Here is a 26,774-nt window from a genome sequence, read left to right as displayed (position 1 = left end):
GAATTTAGGAGACAGAACACACTGGGTTCAACTGTCAGGTCCACCAGGAAGTCATTGTGTGATCCTGGGCAGTTTATTTGATCTGTAAACAATTTTTTTTTCCTAATCTGTGAAATCCATGTAGAAATACCACTAATGTCATAAGAGTATTATGAAGATTCACTGAGGTATTGCATGGAGATTGCCTCAGCTCAGAGCCTGGCACATTGACAAAGCTTTGCAAATGTTAGATTTTATTATTATCACTGAAGAGATGCAGATGACATTGGGGTCAAATGATGAGGCAGATATAAATGGGGCCCTTATTGTATAATAAAATCCCTCCTTATTGTCTTCTCTTGCTTTATTTTTTTCATATCACTTATTTGTCATTTTTATATATTTATTTGTTTATCTCTCCTTCACTAGAATGTGAATGCTTTGAGAGGAGGGAGGAGTGTTGTCATTCCTAGCCCTGGAATAGGGCCTAGCATGTAATAGGTATGAGTCATAGACTGTTTGTGGAGTAAGTGAATATGAACACTCACTATGTGCTCACTGCTGTTCCAGGCACTATTTGTGTGTTAGCTAGTATATTTATAGCAATCTTTTTAAGATCAGTGTGAAATTATCCCTATTTTGTAGATGAAGAAACTGAGTCACAGAGGAAGGAGGTTCATTGCACCCAGTATCACATAGTTAAGTGGAAGAACAGACAGTTTTTCTCCATAGTCTGGGCATATAGTCACTGTACTTTGGTCTCTCTTAGTAGACATTTCTATTTATTTGTTTATTTGGAGTATTCGGGATCCAACCCAGGGCCTTGCACCACTGAGCTACATTCCCAGCCTACCATTAATTTTATTACTTATATATTATTATTAATTTAGAATAGTATAGCACATATTCAAAATTCTTGAAACATCAGCTCTCATTTGCTCACAACACTGTGAAATAAAGGTAGCATCTTAAATCCCCAACCCCACTTCGATTTGATAGTTGAGGAAATAATAACATAATGTTTATCGAGCACATCACTACGTGCCAACACATTTATTAACGTTTAATCCTCACAACGATCTAAGTAAACGGTATTATACAAATTTGACAGACTCAGGACTTGGGTTCCCCTCCTTCTGGGTGACAGGGAAGGAAAAGATAAGTGATTTAATCAAGGGCACTCAGCTTCGAACATGGAGCTTGGATCCTTGACCTTAGCTCTTTCTCTTTCTGTCATGCTGGACTGTATTTCAGGATGGTTCAGCCAGGCTTCAGTCACAGAGAAGTCCTTTGAAAGCTGGTGGCCAGTTTTTGTCCCTTGTGGGAGAAGTCCTTCCCAAATGTATAATTTCCTTTGGTCTGATGTCTTTATGAGACATTAATACATGTGAGACAGGCTAGTGGGAGGAGTGGGCATGATGCACCCAGAAGCATCGGAAATCTGGCTGGGCTACTCAAACAAAAACATTTCCTTCAGGGCCAGTACCTCCAGGGTAGTGGGCAGCTCCCACTGGCAAACAATGAAGCAAGGACTGTGTCTGCTACTGATTGCAGGCCAACGCTCCTACTGGGGGGGAAGTCTCCCAGCAGCCCAGTGAGGAGGTAGCAAGGAACCTCCTCAGTGGAACTGTTAGAAATGTGTTTTTATTTGCCATTCCCTGGAGTGCTGCTTCCCTCTGCTTAGCCACTGGCACAGAACTCATGACTCCCACAACCCCCACTGCTTGCTACTATCATCTGTTCCTCTTCTGTTCCTTTCCGCTCACCATCTATTCTACAGCCCTAGCACAAGTGACCAAATCCTTTTTGAGTATTTTCTTCCTCACCACTCACATCCTGTTGTCCCCAAGTCCTGGAGATTTCGTAATATTAGTACAACCCCCTTGTGTTGAGCTTTTGTAGTGCATATGCACTTAAAGTTTGCTGGACCCCTGCCATCCCTCATTTCATTTAATCCTCATGTCCACTCTCCTGGTAATATACATTCTCTTCAGAGTTCTGAAGCTAATAAGTGGCAGAGCTGGGATTTCAGTTTAGGTCTTCTTGGCTTTAAGGGCCCCTTTAAGTGGCCAGAGATCCTTCTGAAGTGGAGCGTCTCTCAACACTATAACTGGTTTACCTGTTTACACGTGGTTTTGTACATGTGTCCCATTCTCCTTGAAACAATAGGAAGTATCATTTCAGTTAGTGGGATTCTCTTTTGTGCTGCTTACCCGTGGGGCATGCCCTCTGCTTATTGTTCATGGGAACATGCTCAAGAAATTTTGCAGGAAGGCCCCCTTCCAGAATGTTACTGAGAGATCTGCCTGGTAAAGTTTGTGCAAACAAAGTGTGACCCTGCCAGTTCATCCAAAACCCCTGCCTTATGCTGGCAGGCTCTCTGACCCCAGAGAAAAGACTGATGTCTTCATCATGGAGCTTTGGAGCCAAGAAGCCGCTGCAGGGTGGAACCTGGGCTCTCCATCTACCTGCCTGGGGGCTTCTGTGTTGTTAGAAGAACCATGCTTAGTTCTGGTTTGTGCATTGCAGTCTCTACAGAACCCAGGTCTTATCAAGTTTTCTTTGTCCCTTGAAACACTTCTTTTGTTTTCCTAGGAACAATCTACTAGGACTCTTTTTTTTTTTCATTTTTAAAAATCTTCAAATATACACTAAAAAATTAACATTTTGTTTATCTCTGAAGTGTACAATTCAGCAGGATTAAATACATTCACTTTGCAATACAGCCAGTCTCCAGATTGCTTTCTTCCTGCCATATTGAAACACTGTACCCATTAAATAATTCTACATTTCCCTCTCTCCCCTACCCCTAGACTTGGTTGCCACTATTTTTTCTGCCTCTGTGAATTTAACAATTCCAGGAACCTCGTATAAGTGGAATCATACAATATTTATCCTTTTGAATCAGTCGTATTTCACTTAGCATAAAATCTTCAGGGTTCATCCACATTTACCATGTATTAGGATCTCATTACTTTAAGACTGAGTAATATTCCATTGTTTGTATATATTTGAGATCAGTATGACATTGAAGGCCTGTAGCATTGCCCTTGCCAGCCTTTCCAGCCTTCTCATTTGGGGTAGTCTTTACCCTCTGCTTTCTGCTTTCGGTTCTCTAGCCACACTGACTTTTTCCTATCCCTCAGGAGCAGTATGTTCTTACTGCTTATTCTTGACCTGAGAATAAAAGCCTTTCCATGTGCCATTCCCTCTGGTGAGAATGATTTTCCACCACTATCCCTTCCACTCTTCCTCATTTTAGTTAAAAGATCATCTAACTTTTATCTCTACATTTACTTCCTGGGGTAACATAGTGATTAGTTATGCATACATCTGTTTAATGACTGCCTTCCTTGCTAGACTGTAAACTCATGTGTTTACTGTTATATCCCTTGTTTCTGCCATAGTAACGGGAATAGTTGCCCAATTAACAGGTTAAACGAAGCTAAAAGTTGAATGAATGAATCAATACCGAAAAAAGAAAATTTCAAGGCTACATGCTGGATTTGGATCCCAAAACGTATATGAAATGTGCAGTTATGCATCAGATTGCAAAAGGTCATCTTGCTGAAGCATAGATCTTTCTTTGTCCTGTCATTTCTTGTTGATAAAAATGTCTCATGAATATAAACTTCATTATTTGAAGATGCCTGAGGGGTTGCCCAAACCTGAACAGCAGCAACAGCAAAGGACAGTTTACATTTTACACCAGGTTTGGTGCTGGCTGCTTTCCAGATATTATTTCATCTTAGTCTTGTGATTACTCTGAAATGGAGGTGCTGTTTTGTTTTTAATTGCTACTTCTAGGTTAGATGACCAGGGCTTACTTAGTTTAAATAACTTGCTTAAGGTAACAGCCTATAAGTGACAGGTCAAGAAGTGGGGGTAGACCATGGGATAAAGTATGCCCCTCCCACAGCACCCTTTGCTCATCAACTGGAGTAGTCTCTTTTTATTGTTTATTTATAAACAGGGCCACTACCTTGCTTTTCTTTGAAGCCAGGGTTTTGTGGTTAAAGAATTTGAAAATTCCAGGCCTGTAGAACAAATTCAACCCTGGTGTGTCCTTTCCAGTCTCATACTTGCCCTCCCACCATTACATCTTCCTCTATACTTCTCCCCAAAATGCCCTTTCCTTTCTTCTGCAGGCAACAAGTTACTGTGCATCTCAAAGGCATTTTCCAGATCTCAGAACAAAAGAATTATTTTTTCTGCATGATTCCCCCATAGAAGGTCCATCCTGCTGACCTAGAGGTGGTCAAATCTTTTAAAATAATGACTGACAAGTCTATTTCTACCACATGACTGAGTCTGGAAAAGTTGGACCAGACCTGTTTCCTCTCTGGAGCACCTCAGCTTGGTTCAGAATCTGGCATGGAACACAGGGGGCTCAATAAGTGTTTGGTAACTGATGCTGAGTGGGCACTCAGAACTAGCCAGCCAAGGTCAGAAGCCTGGAGTACACCCCCTACCACCAACCATCACCATGCCCACTCACAGAACTCCATGAATGGGAGGTGTAGATGATGAGATGTATTAATCACTGCTTTGGAAAGAAATTAAAATATTTCCATAATACAATATGTTTCTTTTCTAAAACAGATGTGTCTTATTGTTTCATGAGGGAGTAATTAAATGTGTTTGATTAAACATTTATAAATGCTATCATTTATTCAAGGCTTATATTGCTGTGTTTGTTGGTATTTTTAATCTGTCATATCTGCTTTTCCCAATCATTCTTTAAAATCTTCATTTTAGAGACAAGGAAACTGAGGCTCAGAAAGATTAAGTAGCTTGCCCAAAAATAGTCAGGTTTTTTTTGGCTGGGGATTGAACCCAGGGCCTTGTGCATTCGAGGCACACACTCTACCAACTGAGCTATATCCCCAGCCCTGATAGTCAACTTTTGAGTGAGTAATAGAGGAATGAGATTGATCTGCAAACTGAGATTGATCTGCAAATGAGATTGATCTTCAAAACCAGTTTGTTGCCATTACCCTAAATGTCTGGTCTTGTATTTTCAGCTCAGCACCCCAAACTGGCATGCATTTGCCTTCTTCCTCTCAGCCTTTCCTGTGTCCAGCATCCCCTGCTCTTTCTCTCTTTCACCCTTTCCCCACTCCTCATTGTGCCTCCTTCTCCATTTCCTGTTAGTATCTTTTAGATGATTGAGTCTGTATTTGTATCCTGAAGCAGAAATGTTTTTGACAATATCAATACTAATTGTACACTATCTCATTTAGAAACTGGTGTTAATTGTGTGGTAATGTCATATTTGTATTAACAGATACTACAAAATAATACGTTTTAAGAAGATCAAATCACATATGATTTTTTTTTTTTAAATATAACCTTTTACTGGTAAGATTTTTGGGTCTCAATTTATATTTTTAAAATATATATATATATATATATATATATTTTATGTATAATTACAGTGCACTAATAAAAATATTTTTTCTTCCATTTATAATTGTAACAATGTATTGTAAAGTTGGTTAGAAGATTTTCTAAAGCAGTGGAATATCTATTTCAAGTTATATATGAAAAACAAGATTGAAATACTTCAATGAGGTCTTTTTAGGGAAGTTTAAGAGGTTTCTTACAGTCTTAAATGCATTTATTTTCTGCCCCTCCTAGGATTTCAGCAGGATTAAGTTTTTTGAATCAGTGGATCAAGTTTTAATTTTCTTGTTCCTTCCTTACACTGACATATGCTTTGGCAGAACAAAAAAGAGACCTAAACATGTCAGCATGATTTTTGTTCAATGAATTAAAAACCATAAAAGTAACAAGATCTGATCCAAATCCCTAAACTCCTGACATGGTGGTTTTGTCCTTTTCAGCCCCAAGATTCATGTTACTGACTTTGAAAAGCTTTCTGTCTGGAAGCAGAAGTGCATGATTTATTTGAAATAGATTATAAGGGGTAAGCAGCTTGGAGTAGTGGAAAGAATACAGTCCAGAAAGATTTGAATTTGAATCCCAGTCCTGTCACTCAAGCCCCTTGGCAAGTCCCTTGACATCTGTGAGCCTCAATTTCCGCATTGGAAAATGGGGGTATTAGCTTCAATCCGAAGAATTTTTGTGAGAATCAGTGAGACCACATATTCAGAAGTACTCACCTGGTATAGAGGGGTTTAATAGCGGTAGTGATCAGAATCATTTTTATTTTGAGAATACCTTCAAGTAGGTCAGTCCAGAAGAATTTACTTATAATACAACCGTCCATTTCATTTTCAGAGCTTTTCCTTTCTTAGAATTCTTTGAATTCTTTTTCTCATCAGAGAAAATATCAGATAGGTATCACTAAATGTTCAGTAGCTACTTATCACTATTCCACACTGAACATGTACCCAGAATGTGGGATTATCCTTACTCAGCAAGAACCACACTGATTTGAGGGTCAGGGAGCAAATACCAGTGATGTTAATTTTAGGACAGAGAAATTTTGTTATACTCAGAACTTCATTGACTTTTGAGACAGTTCAGCCTGAGTTTGACTTTGAATAAGATAGTAAACTCTTTGGACCTCATTTTCTTTATTTATAAAATGGTGTTCATGGCCTTATAAAAGACCCTCCATGATATGGCTTCCCAGCCTCTTCTCTCTCTTTAAAAAAAAGAAAAAAAATTATATATATATAAAAATTTTTTTTTCCTGTTCCTTCCTTACACTGACATATGCTTTGGCAGAACAAAAAAAGAGACCTAAACACATCAGCATGATTTTTGTTCAATGAATTAAAAAATTAAAATTTATATATATATAAATTTATTTATTTATTTTAGTTGTCAGTGGATCTTTATTTATTTATATGTGGTGCTGAGAATTGAACCCTGTGCCTGAGATATGCCAGGCAAGTACTCTACCACTGAGCCACCATCCTAACCACTTAGCCTCTTCTCTTATGACTCCTTCTTTGTTACTTGTGCTCCAGCCAGTTCCTGTGATGAAACATGGTCTCTTCACGGCTTCAAGCCTTTTTGTATGCTCTTTCTTCCTCCTACATGTCTCCCCTTACTCTGCCTGTACTGGCAGTTTGGACTTTTTTGATTCTAATAAGGTATATTGGTCAGAATGAGCTATGCTGCGTTAACAAGCAATCCCAACATCTCCATGGCTTATAGCAATAGAAGTTTATTTTTTGCTCATGCTGCATTCTAGAGGCTGTTCGTCATGGTCATTCTGGGACCTGAGCTGATGGAAATTCTTATCTCAACTTGTACTGTGGCCAAGGAAAACAAATGTGATAGAGCATGCATTTCTTCTGGAAGCTTCTATCCTGAGGTGATACCCATCATTTCTGCTCAGATTTCATTGGCCATTTCATTTTTATGTTGAGAATACATTCAAGTAGGTCAGTCCAGAAGGGACTGAAAGCTGTGTAGCTTAGCTTTGGAAGGGGTCAAAACGTGCATTTCTCCTATGTGCCCAGAAGGATAAGAACCATAATACTGGTAAACGGACCTAATGATGTTTAGATATCATTTCTCTAGGAAAATCTTCCCTTACTGCCCCCTCCCTAAACTTGGACAGTCCTTGGTGATTTAGCTGAGTGGGTTTTTTCCTGTGGCACCTTGGCCTTCCCCATATCCCTTTCCATAGCACTGCTCATACTCCATTGTAAGTGTCACTGCTTGCTTCACTCCTATTGCAGCTCTTAAGAGCAAACAGTGGTCTGTCATCTTCATGGTAATATCCTCAGTGCCTAGCACTCAGTTTATAAAATGGAAAAAAGTTTTGATAAGTGGTAGGTACTCAGTTTATACAAATGGAAAAAGGAAGGCTGGGCAAACATGTTAGGCTAGTTTGCTAGGTTGTTGTGATTATTGAATGTAAACTAATAACTATCTCATGGTGGTTGTAAGGATTAGTGTATAAGTGCCTGTCTCAGTGGCCTATTGTCAGCCTTCAGTATGCTCTTTGCTGTTATGATGAGGATATTAAGTAAAAACTAATATTTATTAAACATTTATAATGTGATAAGACACTTCCTGGGTACTTTTTGGAAGTTAACTGGCATGGTGGTTCGCACATGTTACATTGTGACTCGTGTTACATATTGTTTGGTTTTGAGATCAATTGAAAGTCATTTGTTTTAATAAGATTATGAAGTTACTACTTGTTTTGGATGATTTAGCGATCAGAGATGCTGCTATTTCTATTACATCTTCACTTATTTGCATTGCTTTCTTTAGCAGGAAGGAGGTAGAGTTATGGCTCATTTTTGATTGTTTAATTGAGCACTTAAAATGTACCGGGGTCAGTGCTAAATAATTCAGTGCATCATCTCATTAATTTTTTACATCACTCCTTGAATCCGCATTAGATGGGCACTCTGAGGAAAGGAGACCATGTATGTGTCTCATTAGTAGCATGATCAGAAGTTGACCCCAGGTCTGTGTAGACTTCCTCTTGTACTTTTAACAGTATTCTTTTTGAAAATTTTTTGTTTGTTCTTTTTAGTTATTCATGACAGTATTTTGACATATCATACATACATGGAGTATAACTTCCCATTTTTTTGTGGTTATACATGATGTGGAGTTATACTGGTCATGTATTCATATAAGAATATAAGAAAGTTATGTCCTATTCATTCTACTGTCTTTCCTATTCCCACCTCCTTCCCTTCATTTAAAATTCCATTTTGTCTAATCCAGTGAACTTCTCTTCTTCTGCCACCATCCCAGTTATAGTGTGCTAGCATCTGCATATAAGAGAGAACATTTGGCCCTTGGTTTTTTAGGATTGGCTTATTTTCACTTGGCAAGATAATCTCCATTACCATCAATTTACTGGCAAATGCCATAATTTCATTCTTTTTTATGGCTGAGTAATATTCCATTGTGTATGTATACCATGTTTTCTTTATCCATTCATCTGTTGAAGGGCACCTAGGTTGATTCCATAGCTTACCTATTGTGAATTGAGCTTTTAAGCAGTATTCTTATGGGCTGTCCTTAGCTAACTCAACATACTTGACCTTGAGCATATCCACAGGCATGTGTCAAGAATGTTCAGAGTAAAAGTTATAGACTGTGGAGTTAATTGAGTGGTATTAAATTCTTTGCTAGAGGCTAATGTCTAGATGATTTTGTTGATTTTTTGTTGTTGTTGTTTTTTTCTTTTATCAGAGTAACCAGAGAGCACAGGGAAATGCTGGTGAAACTGGCCAAACAGAACACCAACAAGGCCAAGGACTCTTTACGGAGGGTTCGCACCAATGCGATGAATAAGCTGAAGAAATCAAAAGACAAGACTTCGGAAGATACCATTAGGCTCATAGAGAAGCAGGTACTGTTGCCGACAGATGTGGAGTTTATGTTTCCAACCCAAGGAATCATTCATTCATGTGTGAAGCAAAGACAGTTTAAACAAATGTCTCTGGTCCTTTCATTCACATGACAATATTGACCAAGTCTCTGTCCTCATGCTGGGCCCTGGAGGGATCCATAAAAGAGGATAAAATGCTGTTGACTTTTTACTTGTGCTAGGCTCTCTGCTAAACACTTTATAGTACTTCGTTTATTCTCGTCACTACAGAACTGTGAGGAAAAGTTCAGTGACAAGTCCAATCATGTTGCTGGTACATGGAAGAAAGGGCATCCAGAGACAGGCAGGCTGATCTCAGAGCCTACCTGCTAATGCTCTCTTCTCTGGTTTTCTGGTTGCTGAGAAGTAAGTACTTACGTTGTCAGTGTGCTGAGTAGTAGCACTTGAGCAAGTCTTGGATAAAAGTAGCACTTGGAGCTCTTGGATAAGAGTGAGAGACAAGAAGAAAAGAGACAAGAACAGCATGTGCACCGGGATGATGATATAAAAGAGGCTTGTCACATAGATCAGTGGGGCTTTAACCTAGGCTGAGACTAGGGAGTGAGTAGAGAAAATAGAAGGTTGAGGAGTTTAAATTTTAACATGACCATAGTTTCCCACATTGGCTGTGCATCCATAACAGTCACCTGTGGCCGCAATAATGCTGTATGACCAGCTACTTCAAAACTCAGTGATTTATAGTTTCAAAGCATTATTTGTTACTCTTGTTTCCATGGTTAAGCTAGGTAGTAGCTGTTCTAGGCTGGGCTCTCAGGGAACTTGGCTGCAGATCTTGGACTGGGTTCAAGTCTGCTTTATAAAAATCTTCCAGAGTCAATAAATTTCCAGGGCTTCTTTACTTGGCAAGAGCAGATGCCACTGTGCCTGGCTCTCCCTTCTTTGTGTTGATTATTATTATTTTTTTCAAAGCAAAAATAACTTCCATTAGTTTTCCTAATACTTAAGTAATACATGTTTATTATAAAAGGGATGAAGTGCTGGGTGTGGTGGTGCATGCCTGTAATCCCCGGGACTTGGACAGCTGAGTCAGGAGGATCGCAAGCTCAAGGAAACTTCATGAGGCCTAAGTAAATTAGTGAAACCCTGTTTCAAATTAGAAAATAAAAAGGGCTGGAGATGTGACTCAGTGGTTAAGCACTCCTGGGTTTAATCCCCAGTGCCAAAAAAAAAAGTAATGAAGAAAGTCATTGAAGTCTTGTCACTAAGAGATGACCATTACTAACATTTTAGTGCTGTTCTTCAGGCTATCTCTATAAGCATATATGTGATCTATAAAATACCGGTGATCTATAAAATTTATCATTTTTCCATTGTAAAAATCTTTAATAAAGATATCCTTTGTGTGTATGTGTGTGTGTGTGTTGTGTGTGTGTGTGTGTGTGTGTGTGTGTGGTATTGGGGATTGAACTCAGGGAGGAACTGTCACCAGGCTACATCCCCACCTCTTTTTTCACTTTGAGGCAGGGCCTAGCTAAGTTGCTGAGGCTGACCTCAAACTTTTGATCCTCTTGCCTCAGTTTCCCAAGTCACTGAGATATCACAGCTGTGCACCACCACACTCCGCTTACAGATGCTGTCATGTTAATGTTGGCCCTGACCGTTATTGGTGGTAACTTCACTTGCTATTACATAATTAAAGGTTGGGAGAAAATATTCAGGAGACAGCCTTGTGTATGCTTCATTTTGTTCTTTTTCCGTGTCAGAAGTCACCAAAATTTGAGTTTTTAGTGTGGGTTTTTTTGTTATTGTTTCATATAAACAAGGATGCAGTGGATTGTTGCTTCATAAACAGTTTTAACAAACTTATGTGTTTACTCTTTTTATTCCTAATTATCAAAGTAATGTCTGCTCATTATAGAAAATATAGAGTACAGAAGACTATTTTCAAAAATGGGGGAAAATGCATATCACAAGCCCACATTGCACAAGTGGCTCCTCTTAATATTTTGGAATAATTCTTCTGTTCCTTTTGTTTGTTTGTTTTTAACACTATGTAATTGTAAACATGATGAGTATGTACAGTGTATATACAATTTTACATCCAGCTTTTCATTTTCCATTTGGCATTAAAGATATTAGCATTTCCTTGTCATTATAAATGGCCATTTCTAATGGCTGCTAGTTTGTCTTGAGGTTTTACCCATGAATCACTTTTTGAAGCCCTCTTTTTGGACATTTAGTTTGTTTTAATTTTTTTTTTTTTAAGATTGCAGTGCATATCATTATAAGTCTTTATAGTTCCTTAGGATAGAATGTCCCAAGTGTGGAAGTACTATGTAGAGGAAATACATATTTTTAAAGTTCTTAGTATATACTGTCTAAATCACTTAAGATTTAAAAAATATGTGTGCTAAAATTTTGCCTTTTCTAACTCGAACCTAGAAGTTTTAATGTGAGCTTAAAATATTGATGTCTTGAAACTATTGTTTTTACTCCTACACTATACAGAGAAGATTGTTTTTTTAATATAAATTCATATAGCCTTTCTAGAGGATAATATGGCACCATATACCAAAACCCATACATTTCTAATTCAGTTAGTAATTTGGGAATTTATCCGAATTAAATTGTCAAGAATTTTTTATCTAAAGAGATGTTCTTCGATGTATTATGTATAATAGCTGTCTAAATTTCTGACAGTGGGAAAATAATTGTTTTATAGTTACTCATTGAAATCTGCATAGAAAAACAGTAAACATATTTTTATAGACAGGAAATTTTTTTAGAATATACTTTAAGTTATATAACATGATGCCATTTTTTATAAAGAAAAGTCACATATGCATAGAACAGTTGGCAGCTTATATATATCAGATGATAGAATTATGAACAATTTTTATTTCATTTTTTGTGAGTTTTTTTTTAATATTTATTTTTCAGATTTTTTTTTGGTGGACACAACATCTTTATTTATTTGTATGTGGTGCTGAGGATCGAACCCAGCACCCCCGTGCATGCCAGGCGAGCGCATTACCGCTTGAGCCACATCCCCAGCCCCTGTGAGGTTTTCTTTTGAAAGTTTTTTCCAAAATTCTTTTGAGGTCATTTTTTTTTAACTTTATAAAAACACCGTTTCTTTCATCTTTGTTATGTTAGAATCAAACGATGATTCAGTTGTAGTTTCTGTGTCAGCCATCACATCTGACCCCCAAACTCCCCAGCCCCTCCATACTCCCCCAGCCCTGGCCAGCTCTGCTGAAGAAGGACCACGGTCTTTCTGCTCAGGACGCTGACATCTGCCTGCCTGCTGTTTCACCTTCACTTCAGTTTGCTATAAATGGGTCTGTTGAACATTAAAGTACTTGGCAGAAACCACCAGTGACTCTAGCCAATATCCTTTCACTGCTGCCTTTCTCTGAGAAACAGCCTGCTCTGAAATGAGTGAAGCCTGGTGCTGGAGAGGATGAAGGAGGGGAGGGCTCTTGGCAGACTGGGCTGCAGGCAGGAAGGCCAGACTGGTGAGCAGTGGGGGTCCCAAGCCAGGCCTCAAGAAGGATGACTTGTATGCAAGCCTGTCCCAGAGCTGTGTGCTGTGTTCTTTCCATATCTCTGTTCCTGCCTTTTATTTCCCTGAACTTGTTAAGTGCAAATGTAATTCTCAAGACAATGATGTTAGTGATAATATCATAATCTTTACAAGTCATATGATAATGAAAGGGCTTTTGCTTTAGAATTAAGATATTCAAATAGAATTAAGAATTCAAATCCTAGCTCCTTTACTTCTGTGCTATGAATGTGGCTTCACTTTTCTGAGCATCTGCTCATCTGAAAAGATTTACGTGAAGACCAAATGAATGATACAGCATATTTAGAAGTGACTCATGGTTGCTTGTCCTTGGTAATTTTTACTCTGTTTGTCCCATGTCATTCCTCTCCCAACCTTGGGACTTTAAGGGTACTAGGATTAATAACTTTCAATGACCCTATTATAGCCAGGCTGGAATGAGGAAGGACTTAGGCCAGGTGCTTAGACCCCTCAGAGGGAGCAGGAGCATCGTACTGACCATTATGGGTGGGTGAGTTCCTAGCCTGGCCACACTACTGACTTTTTATGTGATTTTGGGGCAGAGCAGTTAATGTTCTATGCCTTGCTTAATCCTCTGTAAAATAGGGATAATGCCTGTCCAGTCTGAACAGGGGTTGTGTGAGATGATTGCATTAATTGAAGGAACAGAGGATGAAAAACTTTGGCACAGTAGGAACAATTATGCAACAGGCTGGTGAAAAAGTCTTCATAATATGTTAAAAAGACCTAATTGTGTCCCCTATGTTGTGAGGATTCTGTGCAACAAAGTGTTTGAAAATGTAGCCTAGTGAACATGTAGTATCTGGCATGTAGTGAACATTCAGTAAGTGGGAGCTGTTCTTGGTATGTTGGTGTTGATTACCAGTATTTTAAGAAGTCAGATAGAGATGGAAAAGATGAACCTGCAGGTAGACTGTTCCCAAGGACACTTTGTACTTATAATATGGTAAAAAGTTAGTAAATATTTCCATTGATTGATTAATTTGAAAAGAAGTTAGGAAATGATAGTAAAAATCACAGTAACAACTATTTGCACAGAAAATACCCAGTTTTAAATGTGCTCATATGTTCATGATTTTGTTTAACCTTCACAACCACTCTCTGAGGAAGGGACTGGCATCCTCATTTGATATATAGGAAACTGAGGCTCAGAGTGGGGAAAATGACTTGCACATGTCTCACCATGTCGTCATATTGTTACCCTGGGTGCTGTCTCTTCTTTTTTTTCCCCATCCCTATGCCAAACTGTACTCAGTGCCATTTCTGTAGAGGAGGCTTATGGCTGGAGTGCTGCTGGGCAGTGTGCTTCACCTCGTGCAAAGCAGTTGCAGAGGCCAGAAACATTTCAAGGGGTTTTGACTGGCTTAGTGATGAGAGACCAAACTGCCATTCTAAATTCAGTCTAGAAAAGTGTCTGGCAACCTCAGGAGCTTTACTTTTCCAGCTTAAAAATGTACAGCTGTTGCTATGGTGAGAGATGGCTGCCTCCCTACATGGGACCAGTTGCAAGTCTTTTTTAGTTTCTACTCTTTCTAGTGCATTTAGTTTCCAATTCCTGACCAAAGCTTGGGGTTCACACATCAAAATGTCAAACAGCTTAGAACACAGATCCTGGGCACTGTGCTGCTGCCTCAAAGCTTCCCACCTAAGCTTCTTCCCTTCAGTCCCATATAGACAGAGGGGGAGGCTTTAGTACCTAGTTAATCATACTGGCTTTTTTTTTTTTTTTTTTTTTTTATTCTTAGAGGCATATATATTTGCTTAATGCAGAAAATTTGGAAAACATAGAAAAAGCATAAAAAACTGTAATAATTATTCACTTACTAAATGCTTTCTGAGAATTTGAGATGTGCTAGGTGGGATGTGACTGATAAGAGACATGAATAATATATTTCTATCTTCCTATCACTAAAAGATAACCATTGTTAATATTTTGGTAAGTTTCCTTCTTCTTTTAAAAAATATACCACTTTTTTTTTCCTTTTTTCTTTTTGTACCAGGAATTGAACTCAGGAGCATTCACCCATTGAGCCCCATCCCCAGCCCTGTTTTGTATTTTATTTAGAGACAGGGTCTCCCGAGTTGCTTAGTGCCTCACCGTTGCTGAGGCTGGCTTTGAACTCACAATCCTCCTGTCTCAGCCTCCCAAGCCGTGGGAATTATAGGTGTGTGCCACCATGCCTGGCTAGGCCTTTTTTTGTTTACATATTTTATAGATTATTTCTGATATATAAAATATATATGTATATTTATAATTCTAATATATATATATATATACATATGTACATAGACATATACACATAGACCTATATAAAAATATACATATATGCATATAAATATATATATAAAATATACATACATATAAAACATATACACAGAGAATTTTGAATCTTGATTTTGTTTTAAGTGAAGGATAACATGAGTATGTCTCTATTTGAATTATCGAAACAGACATTTTTGTTCTCATTACAAATGTACCCATACTTGTTATAAAACATTCAAACTGGAATTTTACCTGTGTGCATTCTCTCCGTGAAAAGTAGACGGTCTCACCTAATTTTTAAAAATTATTTTTAGTTTTTTTTTTAAGTCTTATTTTTTGTAGTTGTAGGTGGCAGAATGCCTTTATTTTATTTGTTTTTATGTGGTGCTCAGGATCGAACCTAGTGCCTCATGCATGGTAGGCAAGTGCTCTGCCACTGAGCTACAGCCCCAGCCACAGTCTCACCCATTTTTAATGACTGTATATATTCAGCTACTTCTCCATTCCATAACTTTGGGTTTTCTGATTTTTCATTATTAAAAATAAAATCAGGATAAATATCTATGTGTTTAGAGCTTAAAAAATTTTCAGATCCTGTTCATATGATAATTTCCCAGTTGAGAATTCAGAGATTAAATGATAGGAACATTTGCATCATTTAAATTCCTATCAGTGATCTATGAGCTTATCCATTTTACTATAGCTTGCTAGCATTGAATATTGTAATTAAAAAACACATCAAATTTTGCTAACTATGATAGCCAAACTGTATCTTGTTTTAATTTGCATTTCCTCAGTGTCTATTGAATTTTCCATGTTTGTTAACCAGATGTACTTCATCTTTTTTGAAGGCATTTTTTTTTTTTCTGCTTAACTCTTGGGATCTTAATATTCTTTTTATCAGTTCATCTGAAAACATTCTAAACTGGTAGACTAGCTGAGGTGTAAGAATTCTAGAGGCCCATTAAGAGACAGTCTGGCTTCTTTGTTTCATATAATAGTTAAGAATGTAGGCTGTGGAGTCAGATTACCTTGGTTTAGATTTTTGGCATTGCAGCTTTCTAGCTCTTTACCCTGTAAGTAGTGATCCAACTGTCTCAGTTTCCTTATTTGTAAAATGGGGATAATGATAGTATCTGACTCACAGGGTTACTGTTGGGAATCGACAAGAATGTATATTTGAAGTTATTAGTACAGCTGGCTGGTACTCAGTTAATGTGAACTTTTATCACTGTAATTTTTCCTAGATAACCTTTTCATATTTCTGGAATGTTTGTCCCCTATCTTTCTGCAGCCTTGGTTATCAAGCTATCTCATTTTGTGTTCTTGCAGATCAGCCAAATGGCCGATGACACAGTTGCAGAGCTAGACAGGCATCTGGCAGTGAAGACCAAAGAACTCCTTGGATGAAAGTCTGTCAGAGCCCCACCACACACCAGCCAGTTTTTGGTGGATCCCATGGGGGCAAATTGGCACCTCCCACCCCCATCTCCATCCACGTGGAAGTCTGTCACTGTGCTGTCAGTGCAGGGAAGGCTCTGCCTTCCAGTGGGATACTCAGATCTGCTCTTTCTCTTCCTCCTTCCCCCTGCTCACCCCATTCTACTCTGAGGCTTCTGGCCTGGTTAGCCCTCAGAGAACATCTACTGCTGGCAGAGCATCTTTACTTGGGCATTTGCCTTGACTACGATGTCTCCAAGGGATGGGGATCATTAGCAGGCTTTGAACTGCCTGCTCCTCATCTCAGGAGCCTCCTTTTTCAAACAGTAAATCAAGCCCTGTTCCTAATTTTAAACTCTGTTTAGACTGATGTGGGCCTTCTGCTGTGACTGAACCCCTTTGCTAGAGGCCCATTTCCACCAAATGAAAAAATTTTAAAAAATCGGAAAGAATAACAGCTACAAAGGAAAGGACATAGTTGGTTGGGGTGGATGATCTCTAAGTACCTATATTTAAAGCAACCAAGAACAGCTTTTGCCTCTGGATCAACTTCATGCATGCTCCATTCTCTGCTTGGATCATTTTTCTACTCCTCACCAACAGGCCAGGCCTGTTTACTTTTCTTATCATGTCATCTGGGAATCCTTCCTTTACCCCCTAACCTAAAACCCCCACTGTTGGCTCTCAGTTCAATCTAATGCTTTTATTTGTACCCAAACTATGATTATTATTATTTTGCCAGTTAGTCTGTGACTTGGCATAATACCCGGAACATAGAAGGCATTCGTATTTTCGCATTGTGAATAAATTGCACATAGTAGCTACCTAATAAATGCTGGTTTCTTCTGTGATGTAACAGTCTTTCTGTCTTTTTCTACTCTTGTCCTTATTCTCAACTTTTACTGTAATTAGATACCTTCTCCACCCCCAGGGCCTACTGCCTGTTGATAGACATGTGGTTTATTTTGGCCCATCTTTGAGTGCCAAGTTAAGTTAACCCCTATCCCCAATTATTTTTTTCTTTCATCCATTCACAATATAGCCACTGTGAGCTAGAGTCAGCTAAAGCTTTATAGTTATAATGCATAGTAAACTTAACAGGTGTATATTACCTCCTTTTAAATAAGAAAACTAGAGCTGGCCTTTGTGGCATATGCCTGTGATCCCAGCTACTGGGAAGGCTGAGGCAGGAAGGCAGCAAGTTTGATGCAGCCAGCCTCTGCAACTAAGCAAGATCCTGTTTCAAAATAAAAATTTAAAATGTCTGAGGATATAGCTCAGTGGTAACCTATCCCTGGGTTCAATCTCCAATGTTCAATCTCCCCCACAAAATAGCAAACTAAGATTTGACAATATTAGGCAACTGATCCTCCTCAAGTAACAGAGCTGGAAGGTGGTAGAAGATTTTTATTATTTATGGTCAGTCTCATTTTACAAAGGTAAAGTTTCTTGCCCAGATTTACATAGCTAACAAGTGGCAGAGCTGGGATTCAAATTGAGGCCTGATTCTAAAGCTGCTCTGCTCACTAATGAGTGGAAAACACTGCTTTTTCCTACTCTCTCACACTCAAGTGTGGATCACTTCTGTGACAAAGATGTGTGAGGTCTCCCCCAACATGCAGGCAGTTCTCCAGTGGCCACCAACTGTATGTCTTACACTGAACTTCAGTTCTGACCCTATTACCTGAAAACAGTGTCACATCCCACAGGTTAAGGGCTCAACACCACAAAACTGCCCCCACTTCAATGCCAGTCACAAATCAGGGGCTACAAACTGGTTTTCCAGCCCCCTCCTTGACCATGATTCAGGTAATTGGCTGGGATGGCATATAGAACTAAGGGAAATGAGTTTACTGGTTTATTGTGAAGGACGTAGGAGAGCAGCCAGATGAAGAGGTGCACAAAGGCAGCTGTGGGAGCGGGGGTATTACACCGAGCTCCCATGGCCTCTCTGGGCAAGCCACCCTCTCATATCTCCTAGTGTTCAGTCACCTGGAGGACGCCACAGCATCCTGCTGCCTGTGCAAGCATTTAGTGAGCATTGGTTGTTTATCAGATACTGTCCTTTGTGCCAGGAATAAAAAAATGTGCAAGGTGTGACCCACGTTCGAGTGGTAGCTAGTACACCAAGCTAAGATGCTGTTTATAGTGTCTTGGCTGGAGTTCTGGTTCAGCCAGGCAACTGCCTTGGGATTGGAGCTACTTGGACGGTAGCAAACCCTGGCTGAGTTCCTTTGATGCAACATCTTGCTTCTCTCTACTAGTTGACTCCTCCAGACTTGGTCCTCTGCTATAGGTAAGAAAGTTATGCTGTTTCCTCTGCTTATCCTGGTGGGAACTGCTATGAAATAGCCAGTGAGGATTTAAGGTCAGGATTAGGTCCAAGATGAAAGGAACTAACATAATCTCCTGCTGGGTTTACCTGTCCTCACATCTCCTTCACCACTCCTTGGTGGCTAGCACAGGATCAATTGAAGAACAGGAAGAGAGCAAAGGAGCCCCTTTGGGGGACAGCCATAGGGGCTTTGCAACAGTCTTTCATGAGTGGCCGAAATCCCCAACTCACTGCAAATGTGCTTTTCAAAGATGCAGGATTTTTTAATAAACAGAGGAAATGATAAATTATGTTGTAACTCCACTCCAAAGGCATTTGGTTCTTAACAGCCAAATCCTCTGTAGTCTTTAAATAAACAAAAACTTATTTGGTGAACAGACCAGGGAGGAAAGAATGAAAGATTTTCTGTACTTGGGTTCCACATGTCAACAATTTCTCTCCTGTGTGTATGTTGGCCAAAGCCGTATATCATGATAAATGAATAAAGGAAAGTCTCAAGCCCAGGGCAGTCAGATAGCTCAGCAAATGGCTTTCAGCTGATTGCTCCATTTCGGTTGACATTTATCAAAGTTTCTCTGTTGTTCTATGTGTCAGGGCTGCAGTGGTGGCAGGAATGAGACTACCTGCTAGGATGTGCTGAGTTACGAGGATGCTTGAGCAGTCTTTCCCCCCACCCTCCTGCATTCTCCCTCTCTAAGGTAAAAGCTGCGCTGGAAATTTTCACATTTGGCAGAAGAATTAACCACCTCCTCTGTTCAGTTCATCAACTTTTAAAGTTCCATCAAATCAAAACACACCCCCGCCAACAGGCCAAAGAGCTTTTCCCCACTTTTTTCCTTCGTGTGTGTGTATGTGTGTGTGTGAAATTATAAAAGAAACAATATAAAGAATTAAAAATAAGGCCTGGGGTTGTGGCTCAGTGGTAGAGTGCTTTCCTTGAATGTGTGAGGCACTGGGTTTGATTTTCAGCACCACATATAAATACAAAAAGGTCTGTCAACAATGGGGGAAAAAATTAAAAGCAAGACTTATTACAATTTTCTAGTTTTACCCCCCCTTTAAAATCAGGTATATATCCTTCCAGATCTTTCTCTGTACATAGATAATTTTTAAAAGGAGGGAGGGGAACTCTTCTTTCATATTCTGAAGTTTGTTTTTAACCCAGAAATAATGGCCATCTGTGTTTGTACATACAGAATTCATTCTTTCCTTGCAGTACAGTATTTCATAATAGGGATCTACTATAATTCTTGCCTCTATAGTATTATTGAATAAGTACACTGGAGAATATTTCTACTCACAGACTTTTTTAATTAAAAAAGGACCCCTATTCTAAGATAATTTGATAAATTGTGCTCCTGTTTCTGCAACCTCAGACTAATATTGAATACCTACTGTAGACTACATGTAGACCCTTGACATGTGTCACTACCTTTAAACTTACCCTAGTTGATAGAGATACTACAATTTTCTCTGTTTATGTATGAGAAAACTGAAGTTCAGAAAGGGAATACTTGCCTATAGTCATCACATAGTTAGTGAGTACTAAAGTAAAATCTCAAATCCAGATTTAACTTTTATGTCCTTAATCCAAGTGCTTCACTGATTGCTTGCTCAAAATATGGATTGTAATGTTCTGTGCCTGGAAGGTGACGTAAGAGAAGCAGAAGTCTTACTTTATAAAACAATTAGAAAGCTATGATAATAAGAATACAGTAAAATAGAACAGTACCTGAAGTTTGTTTTTTAACCCAGAAATAATGGCCATCTGTGTTTGTACATACAGGATTCATAGTAAGCACTGAAGAAGTGCTATCTGTATTCATAGCCTCCCCTTGCTGATTGTCAGAGTTCTCTAAGTGTCAGAGAACCAGGGAGTAAGCAAATGAGCACGAAGCAGTGAATAATGACAGTGATAGTATTGACACAATAGCTAACTAATATTTAGTTGGTGCTTTTTAGTTTTCAGTGGGCTTCTACATCCTTTATTCCGTTGAAACTATTGAGTGAGTGAAGTTAGAAAAAGATTATGATCAATAAAAGTTCATATCCTGGGGGCTAGGGTTGTGGCTCAGCAGTAGAGCGCTCACGTAGCACGTGCGAGGCCCTGGGTTCAATCCTCAGCACCATATAAAAATAAACAAAATAAAGGTGTTTTTTTTTTTTTTTAAAAGCTCATATCCTGAAAAGCCACTTATTGAGGCTTTCTTTGTCCTAATATATGGTTAATTTTCATGTTGTTCTCTTGAAAAGGAATATTTTCTAGGAGGTACACATTTTTCTCTACATACAGGAAATATGGTATGTAGTATTTAGTTTTTCTCTATCTGAATTTTTTAACTCTTTGATGAGTCTGGACTAGAAGTTATATGTTTCAGTCTTCTGTTACTAACATATCTATTTCTTCTTCCTATAATTTCTGTTTTATGAAAGTGTTGTTTTGATGCATAGCTAGACTCCAAACTCTTATATCTTTATTTTGTGCACTGAGTATGAATTCTGTCTCATTATATACCAAGATCATAGCCCTTGCTTGCTTTCTGTTTGCATTGCATGGTGTATCTTTCCTTGTTTCTTTATTTTTAGCCTTTCAGATGCACCATGTTTTGGGTATGTTTCTTTTTTAGAGTTGGGTTCTGTTCTAGGAACCATTCTGAAACTCTTTTTCCTTATTATTGTTAATCATGGTAAAATACACATATTATTCATTGTCTTAGCCATTTTTAAGCATACAGTTCAGTAGTGTGAGGTACATTTATGTTGTAAGTCAACCTCCAGAATACTTTTCACCTTGCAAAACTCAAACTCTTCACCTGTTAATGCTAATCCTCATTTCTTCCTCTTATCAGCTCCTGGCATCACCATTCTGCCTTCTGTCTGTAAATTTGACTACTCTGAGAACTTTGTCTTTTTGGGGATTGGCTTATTTCATTTAGCATTAATTATGTCCTCAAGATATCCATGTTGTTGGGCCTGGGGTAGTAGCTCACAGTAGAGTGCTCACCTATGTTCAAGGCCCTGGATTTGATCCTTAGCACCAATAAAAACAAACAAACAAGTAAAGGTGCGTCCAACTACATCTAAAAAATAAATATTAAAAAAAAAAAGATATCCATGTTGTAGCATGAATCAGACTTTCATTTTCTTTAAGGCTGACTAATATTCTAGTGTCTGTATATACGAAACTCCTTTTAGTGGTAACTTAAACTCATGTACATTTATTGATAATACTGATTTTAGAGAAGTCATTTACTCCTTTCTTTATAATTCAGTGTTAACACTAAGTGATTTGGAGTATCAACCCTCTGCAGATTAGTGACTAGAGATTATATTAAGGAGAAAGATTACTTCTGCATAGGAGTTCAGTTTTCATTGAATGAAAAATAAGTAGTGATGATCCCCGTATTGTATTCCATTCTTGTAGACTCTCCTTTAATCTATTATATGCTGTTAAATTAGAGCAACCTGAAACTTCTCATTATGTTACTCTTCTGCTCAAAAGCCTTCATTAGCTCCCCATTGCCTACTAAATTACGTAAACTCTTCACCTTGGCATTCAGTGACTTCTGTAATCTGCATTCTGGCCCGTGTGTATCACTTTACTTGTGATGTACTTCTCACACCTACCTTGACAACCAGTGCCTAAGCTAAATCAAATTATTAGCTTTTCTGAAATTATGTACTCCTCTCTCCACCTCCTAGCCTTTCCTTAGGCTTTTTTCTTTATCTAATATGTGTCCCTTAAATCCCTGCCCCACCCAATGGGCAAAACTTATCTAGACTTCAAAGTCCTCTTAGTTTTCTGACCTCCCTTGCACCAACTCATTCATTTGCTCATCATGGTATTTCTCCTGCTCCCTTGACCTGCACTTGCCTCAGAAGCATCACACTCAGCCTCAGCCAGCCCTGTCTGGAATACAGCCTGGCCGCCTGCCCTCGTTTCCTTCTCAGGGTCAGAGTCACTGCTCACTCAGGTACCCAACCAGGATATTGGGAGCCACTTTTGCCTTCATCTCCCTCACGCCCTGCTGCCACATCCAGTAAGTCACCTGTCCTGTTTTCCTTTGAAGCACTCCTACTTTCCTTTCTGGTGATGCTCAGTAGGGGACAGATGTGGCACATGACCCAGGCAGGGTTTACCTGGGCTCTGAGCTCAGAGGCCCACTTCAGAGGCAGATTCCTCTAGATGATCCCTGTGTAAGTTTCTAGCAAGAAATTCTCCTTGTCCTCTAGTCTTTACATCCCTGACCAGCACAGTGCTTAGTACTGAGCAGATGTGGAGGAAATATTAGTCTGATTCATGAACATGCCAGAGCTTGAGGACAAATGGAGTCACATTTACATCAGTTACCCAGTTTTTCTAGTTCTCTCACCTGCTTGCTCATATCTTCTACCTAAGTTTCCTTTGAGAGTTTCCAGACAGCTGCTGAAGGTACTACCTGGTGTCCACAATCACTGGCACCTACCCAGGCTCCTGGTTCTGGATCTGTAGCCAGGAATGCTACTTGAGGAAGTATCACTTTTGCTGCTACTTGGTGAGTTGGCATGATCTATGACACGATGCTGACTTCTGGACTTGGAGTGCCTGAACATGCTGGGTGGGATCCCTGGAGACGCAGGGACGGTCTTTGCCCTAATCCCATACCTGCCTTGGACTCCTGAGTTCCCAGGCAGCCTTGCTGGGCTCTAGAGCCTCTCATATCTCCCAGTATAGCAGCTCCTGCCTGGCAGAGCACCTGCCCCTCCCACTCTTCTTTCCAGGATCTGACCTCAACCAAAATAGCTTCCCTTCTTCTAAGATACTGCTTTACAGTCCCCTCCTTTCAGATATAGTGTCTAATAAGCACTAGACTCTTGACTGTTGATAACTCTAGAAACTAGTAATTTTGCTCATTTTGCAAATGAGAACACAAGCACTAGAGAAGTTACGTGGTCAAAGACATCCAGGGGACCAGGGAACCCAGGGAGTCTTGTGTCTGACCCCCACTAAACAGTCTTATAAATTTAGAGACCAGTGGGACTGAAAAGGGCCTTGTGCAGTGCTGAGTGGGTACCAAGACCTTCCAGATCCTTCCCCAATTTTGTTCTTTCTACCTCCAATAAAGGTCACATCATTTTTCTGTGTACCAGGGAGGGGATTGAATAGGATAGGTGGTTTCCAACTGAGCCAGAGAAACTGATGGTTCCTGACGACAACTTCACCCTTATGGGGTAAAATTAGTAAAATAAAAGCAATGTGGTAAACGTTTTAATAAAATTAAATTTATGGACTTTGTCTAAATTTAATTTAAAATTAATATTAAAGACTATTGTATATTCCTAGACCTTGTTCTTCCTGCTTTTGTTTTGAGTATTAAAATGTTCTTTCCATTATGAAATGATAAGAAGTTAGTGATCTTAAAAAAAAAAAAAACTCCTCACTTAGAAAAATGAAGAGTTGGTCAATTTCTGATGGTTCTCTTTATTTATTTATTTATTTAAAATTTTTATTTTTTAACTTTATAGATGCTTGAATTCCTAAGTTTGAGAGCTGTGGGACCTCACACCTACTCCTGGTGCTGATGTCCCTGAGGCTATCATCCATGGGAAGCTGGTGCTGTAGCTAGGGAGAGAAGCAACCCAGGGAGGCGGTTTGACCTGTGTGGGTGTCAGGAACCTCGTGGGTGAGTGAGTGGTGGTGAGGCAGAGGTTGGAAACAGGACAATAGTCAATCAGGAGGGTTCAGAGACCCACAAGAGAGGAGGGATGGGTAGGGGGAGGTGAGTCAGAAGAGAGGGAGGGAGACAGAGACAGACACAGGGACGAGGGAGGGAGACGGAGGCAGAATCAGACAAAAATAGAAACACATTCATGTACACGTGTGCACACTATAAGCACAGAGACCCCCAGCCAGAGACAGAGACCCAGCAAGAGAGGTGGGGACAGTCCAAAGACAGAAACAGATGATGACAGTGTGGCCAGGCCTATTGTTATATGCTCTAATTTCAGGACTCAGGAAACAGACAGGAAGATCACAGGTTCGAGGCCAGCCTCAAAAACTAGCAAGACCCTGTCTCAAAATTAAAAAAAAAAAAAATTAAAAAGGGCTGGGAATATAAGTTAGTGGGAAAGCACCCCTGGGTTAAACCTCAGTACCAAAAAAAAAAAAAAAAACAAAAAAACGGGACAGTGTCATGTGTAGAGAGACCATGAAAGATACTTACAAAGACAGGCACTGAGACACATGGAGACAGAGGGAGCCAAAGCACATGTGGAGAGAAGGCAACAAGTCCAGGGAGAAAACCAGAGAGAAAAAAAGAAAACCAGAATGAGGCTCACACAGAGACTGAGGAGGCAGGGGAGAGGGGAGAGAGCTGCAGGGCTCTGCCCAGCCCCAGCTCCTGGGGCGGGGTGTGGACTGAGGAAGTACAAGCATCAGCCCTGGCTGCTGCAGGGACTAGATAAGGATGCCTGCCAAAGGGAAGCCGGGAAGGAAAGACGTTTACAAATCCCCAGGGGGAAAACCAGGGAGGCTGCCCCAGACCCAGGGAACAATGGGTACTTGACTTCGCTGGGTCATTAATGAGACAATTAATGGAAAGAGCAACAGAGGCCTCCCCAGGGAGGACTCTGAGAGTGGATAAGTGGAATTATTGAGGGCATGCCATTAACTCTGAGTGGGAAGCCTTTCCACAAACTCTCTGATGTCCAGTGTGCCAGCTGCAGAGTCCTGCCTGGCCATGGGCCTCCCCCATCTCCCCTGCATATGTCCTGGACCCTCCCCAGACATCTCCCAGCTTTCCTATCCCCTGGCCTTTGCCTCTGCCACTCCCTCTCCCAAGAATGTTGGCCCTTGATTACATCTATCCATGGAGGACGTAAACCCCACCTTTTGGAGGGTCAGCAAACCTGGTACCTTCATTTGGTGCATTGTTGAGCCAGGGCCATATGTTTCGACAGTGAGCCCCCAAAGCTCAAATGATATGGACAGTGCAGAAAGCAAGTGCACTCCTATGGACTGTATCATTCCATTTATATAAGTAATAATAACACAACATAAAATGATTCTTATAAAATTATTTCTGACTCAATTTTTGCATTGGAACATTTTGAAAAGAGGCATTGTGAGGGATACTTACTCAATTCATAATGGTGATCATGTAGAAGTTTGTGTGGACATTTGTAAGTGTATATATATATATGAAAAGTTGACATAACTGGGCGTGGTGACCCACACCTGTAATCCCAGTGAATCAAGTGGCTGAGGGAGGTGCAAGTTGGAGGTTGGCCTGGGAAACTTAGAGAGAGACCCTGTCTCAAAAAATAAAAATGGCTAGAGATGTAGCCCATTGGTAAAGTGTCCCTGGGTTCAGTGCCCAGTATAAAGCAAAAGCAAAACCCCCTCCCCCCCACACCTTGACATAATGTTAATTCGGGACTATGAAAATAGGAGTGGTTGTTACCTTATTTTCTTTCCCTCTGTACTTTTAAAATTTTTTTTTTCTCAGAGAGAGAGAGAGAGAGAGAGAGAGAGAGAGAATATCATAGCTCTTTTTCAAACCAGCCAAGTGTCAACTCCTATAGGAAGTCTTCTGGAGCCATTCTGATGTGGTCTTTTTAACAGGGTTCTAAGCACTTTCCCCCTGTGTGTTCCCCTTGTGATGTTGGGGACTGTCTTACCTCACTAAATGGAGTCCCCTGAGAGCAGGGGCGGCCAGCACAGGGGAGCTGCACAGAAGTATCTGAGACTGAACCTAGTTCTCCCATCCTACCACCATGGAAGCAAACCAGGAAGGCTCTGACCCCATCTCAGATCCAACACATACAACCCACTAAGGGTGGGGTGGTGGGGCTCCTGAAATTCTAAACATACCTACTAGAATAGGGATGGACGGGCAGCTGCTATTCAGAA

The 26,774-nt window shown here is 39.8% G+C and overlaps 1 protein-coding gene and 1 non-coding gene across 10 annotated transcripts in view; one reads left to right on the top strand and one right to left on the bottom strand.

Moving 5' to 3' along the window:
* Mrrf (mitochondrial ribosome recycling factor) overlaps nt 1-26,774 on the top strand; it is a 70,025-nt gene that overhangs the window by 34,132 nt on the left and 9,119 nt on the right. For 7 of the 9 annotated variants that reach the window (XM_076845529.2, XM_076845534.2, XM_076845535.2 and 4 more), the window contains one exon: nt 9,121-9,280. In XM_076845529.2, the coding sequence (XP_076701644.2) occupies nt 9,121-9,280 (160 nt within the window). Of the gene's footprint in view, nt 1-9,120; nt 9,281-16,440; nt 21,051-26,774 lie in introns of those variants that run through there. The other 2 variants (XM_076845533.2, XM_076845528.2) reach the window with 1 other exon arrangement.
* Nucleotides 4,794-4,862, bottom strand: Trnas-cga (transfer RNA serine (anticodon CGA)). The gene has a single exon. It is a non-coding gene; the product is annotated as a tRNA-Ser (tRNA).

This window comes from Callospermophilus lateralis, chromosome 2 (genome assembly GCF_048772815.1).
Source record: "Callospermophilus lateralis isolate mCalLat2 chromosome 2, mCalLat2.hap1, whole genome shotgun sequence".
Lineage (NCBI taxonomy): Eukaryota > Metazoa > Chordata > Mammalia > Rodentia > Sciuridae > Callospermophilus > Callospermophilus lateralis.
This window is presented reverse-complemented; position numbering and strand designations above follow the sequence as displayed.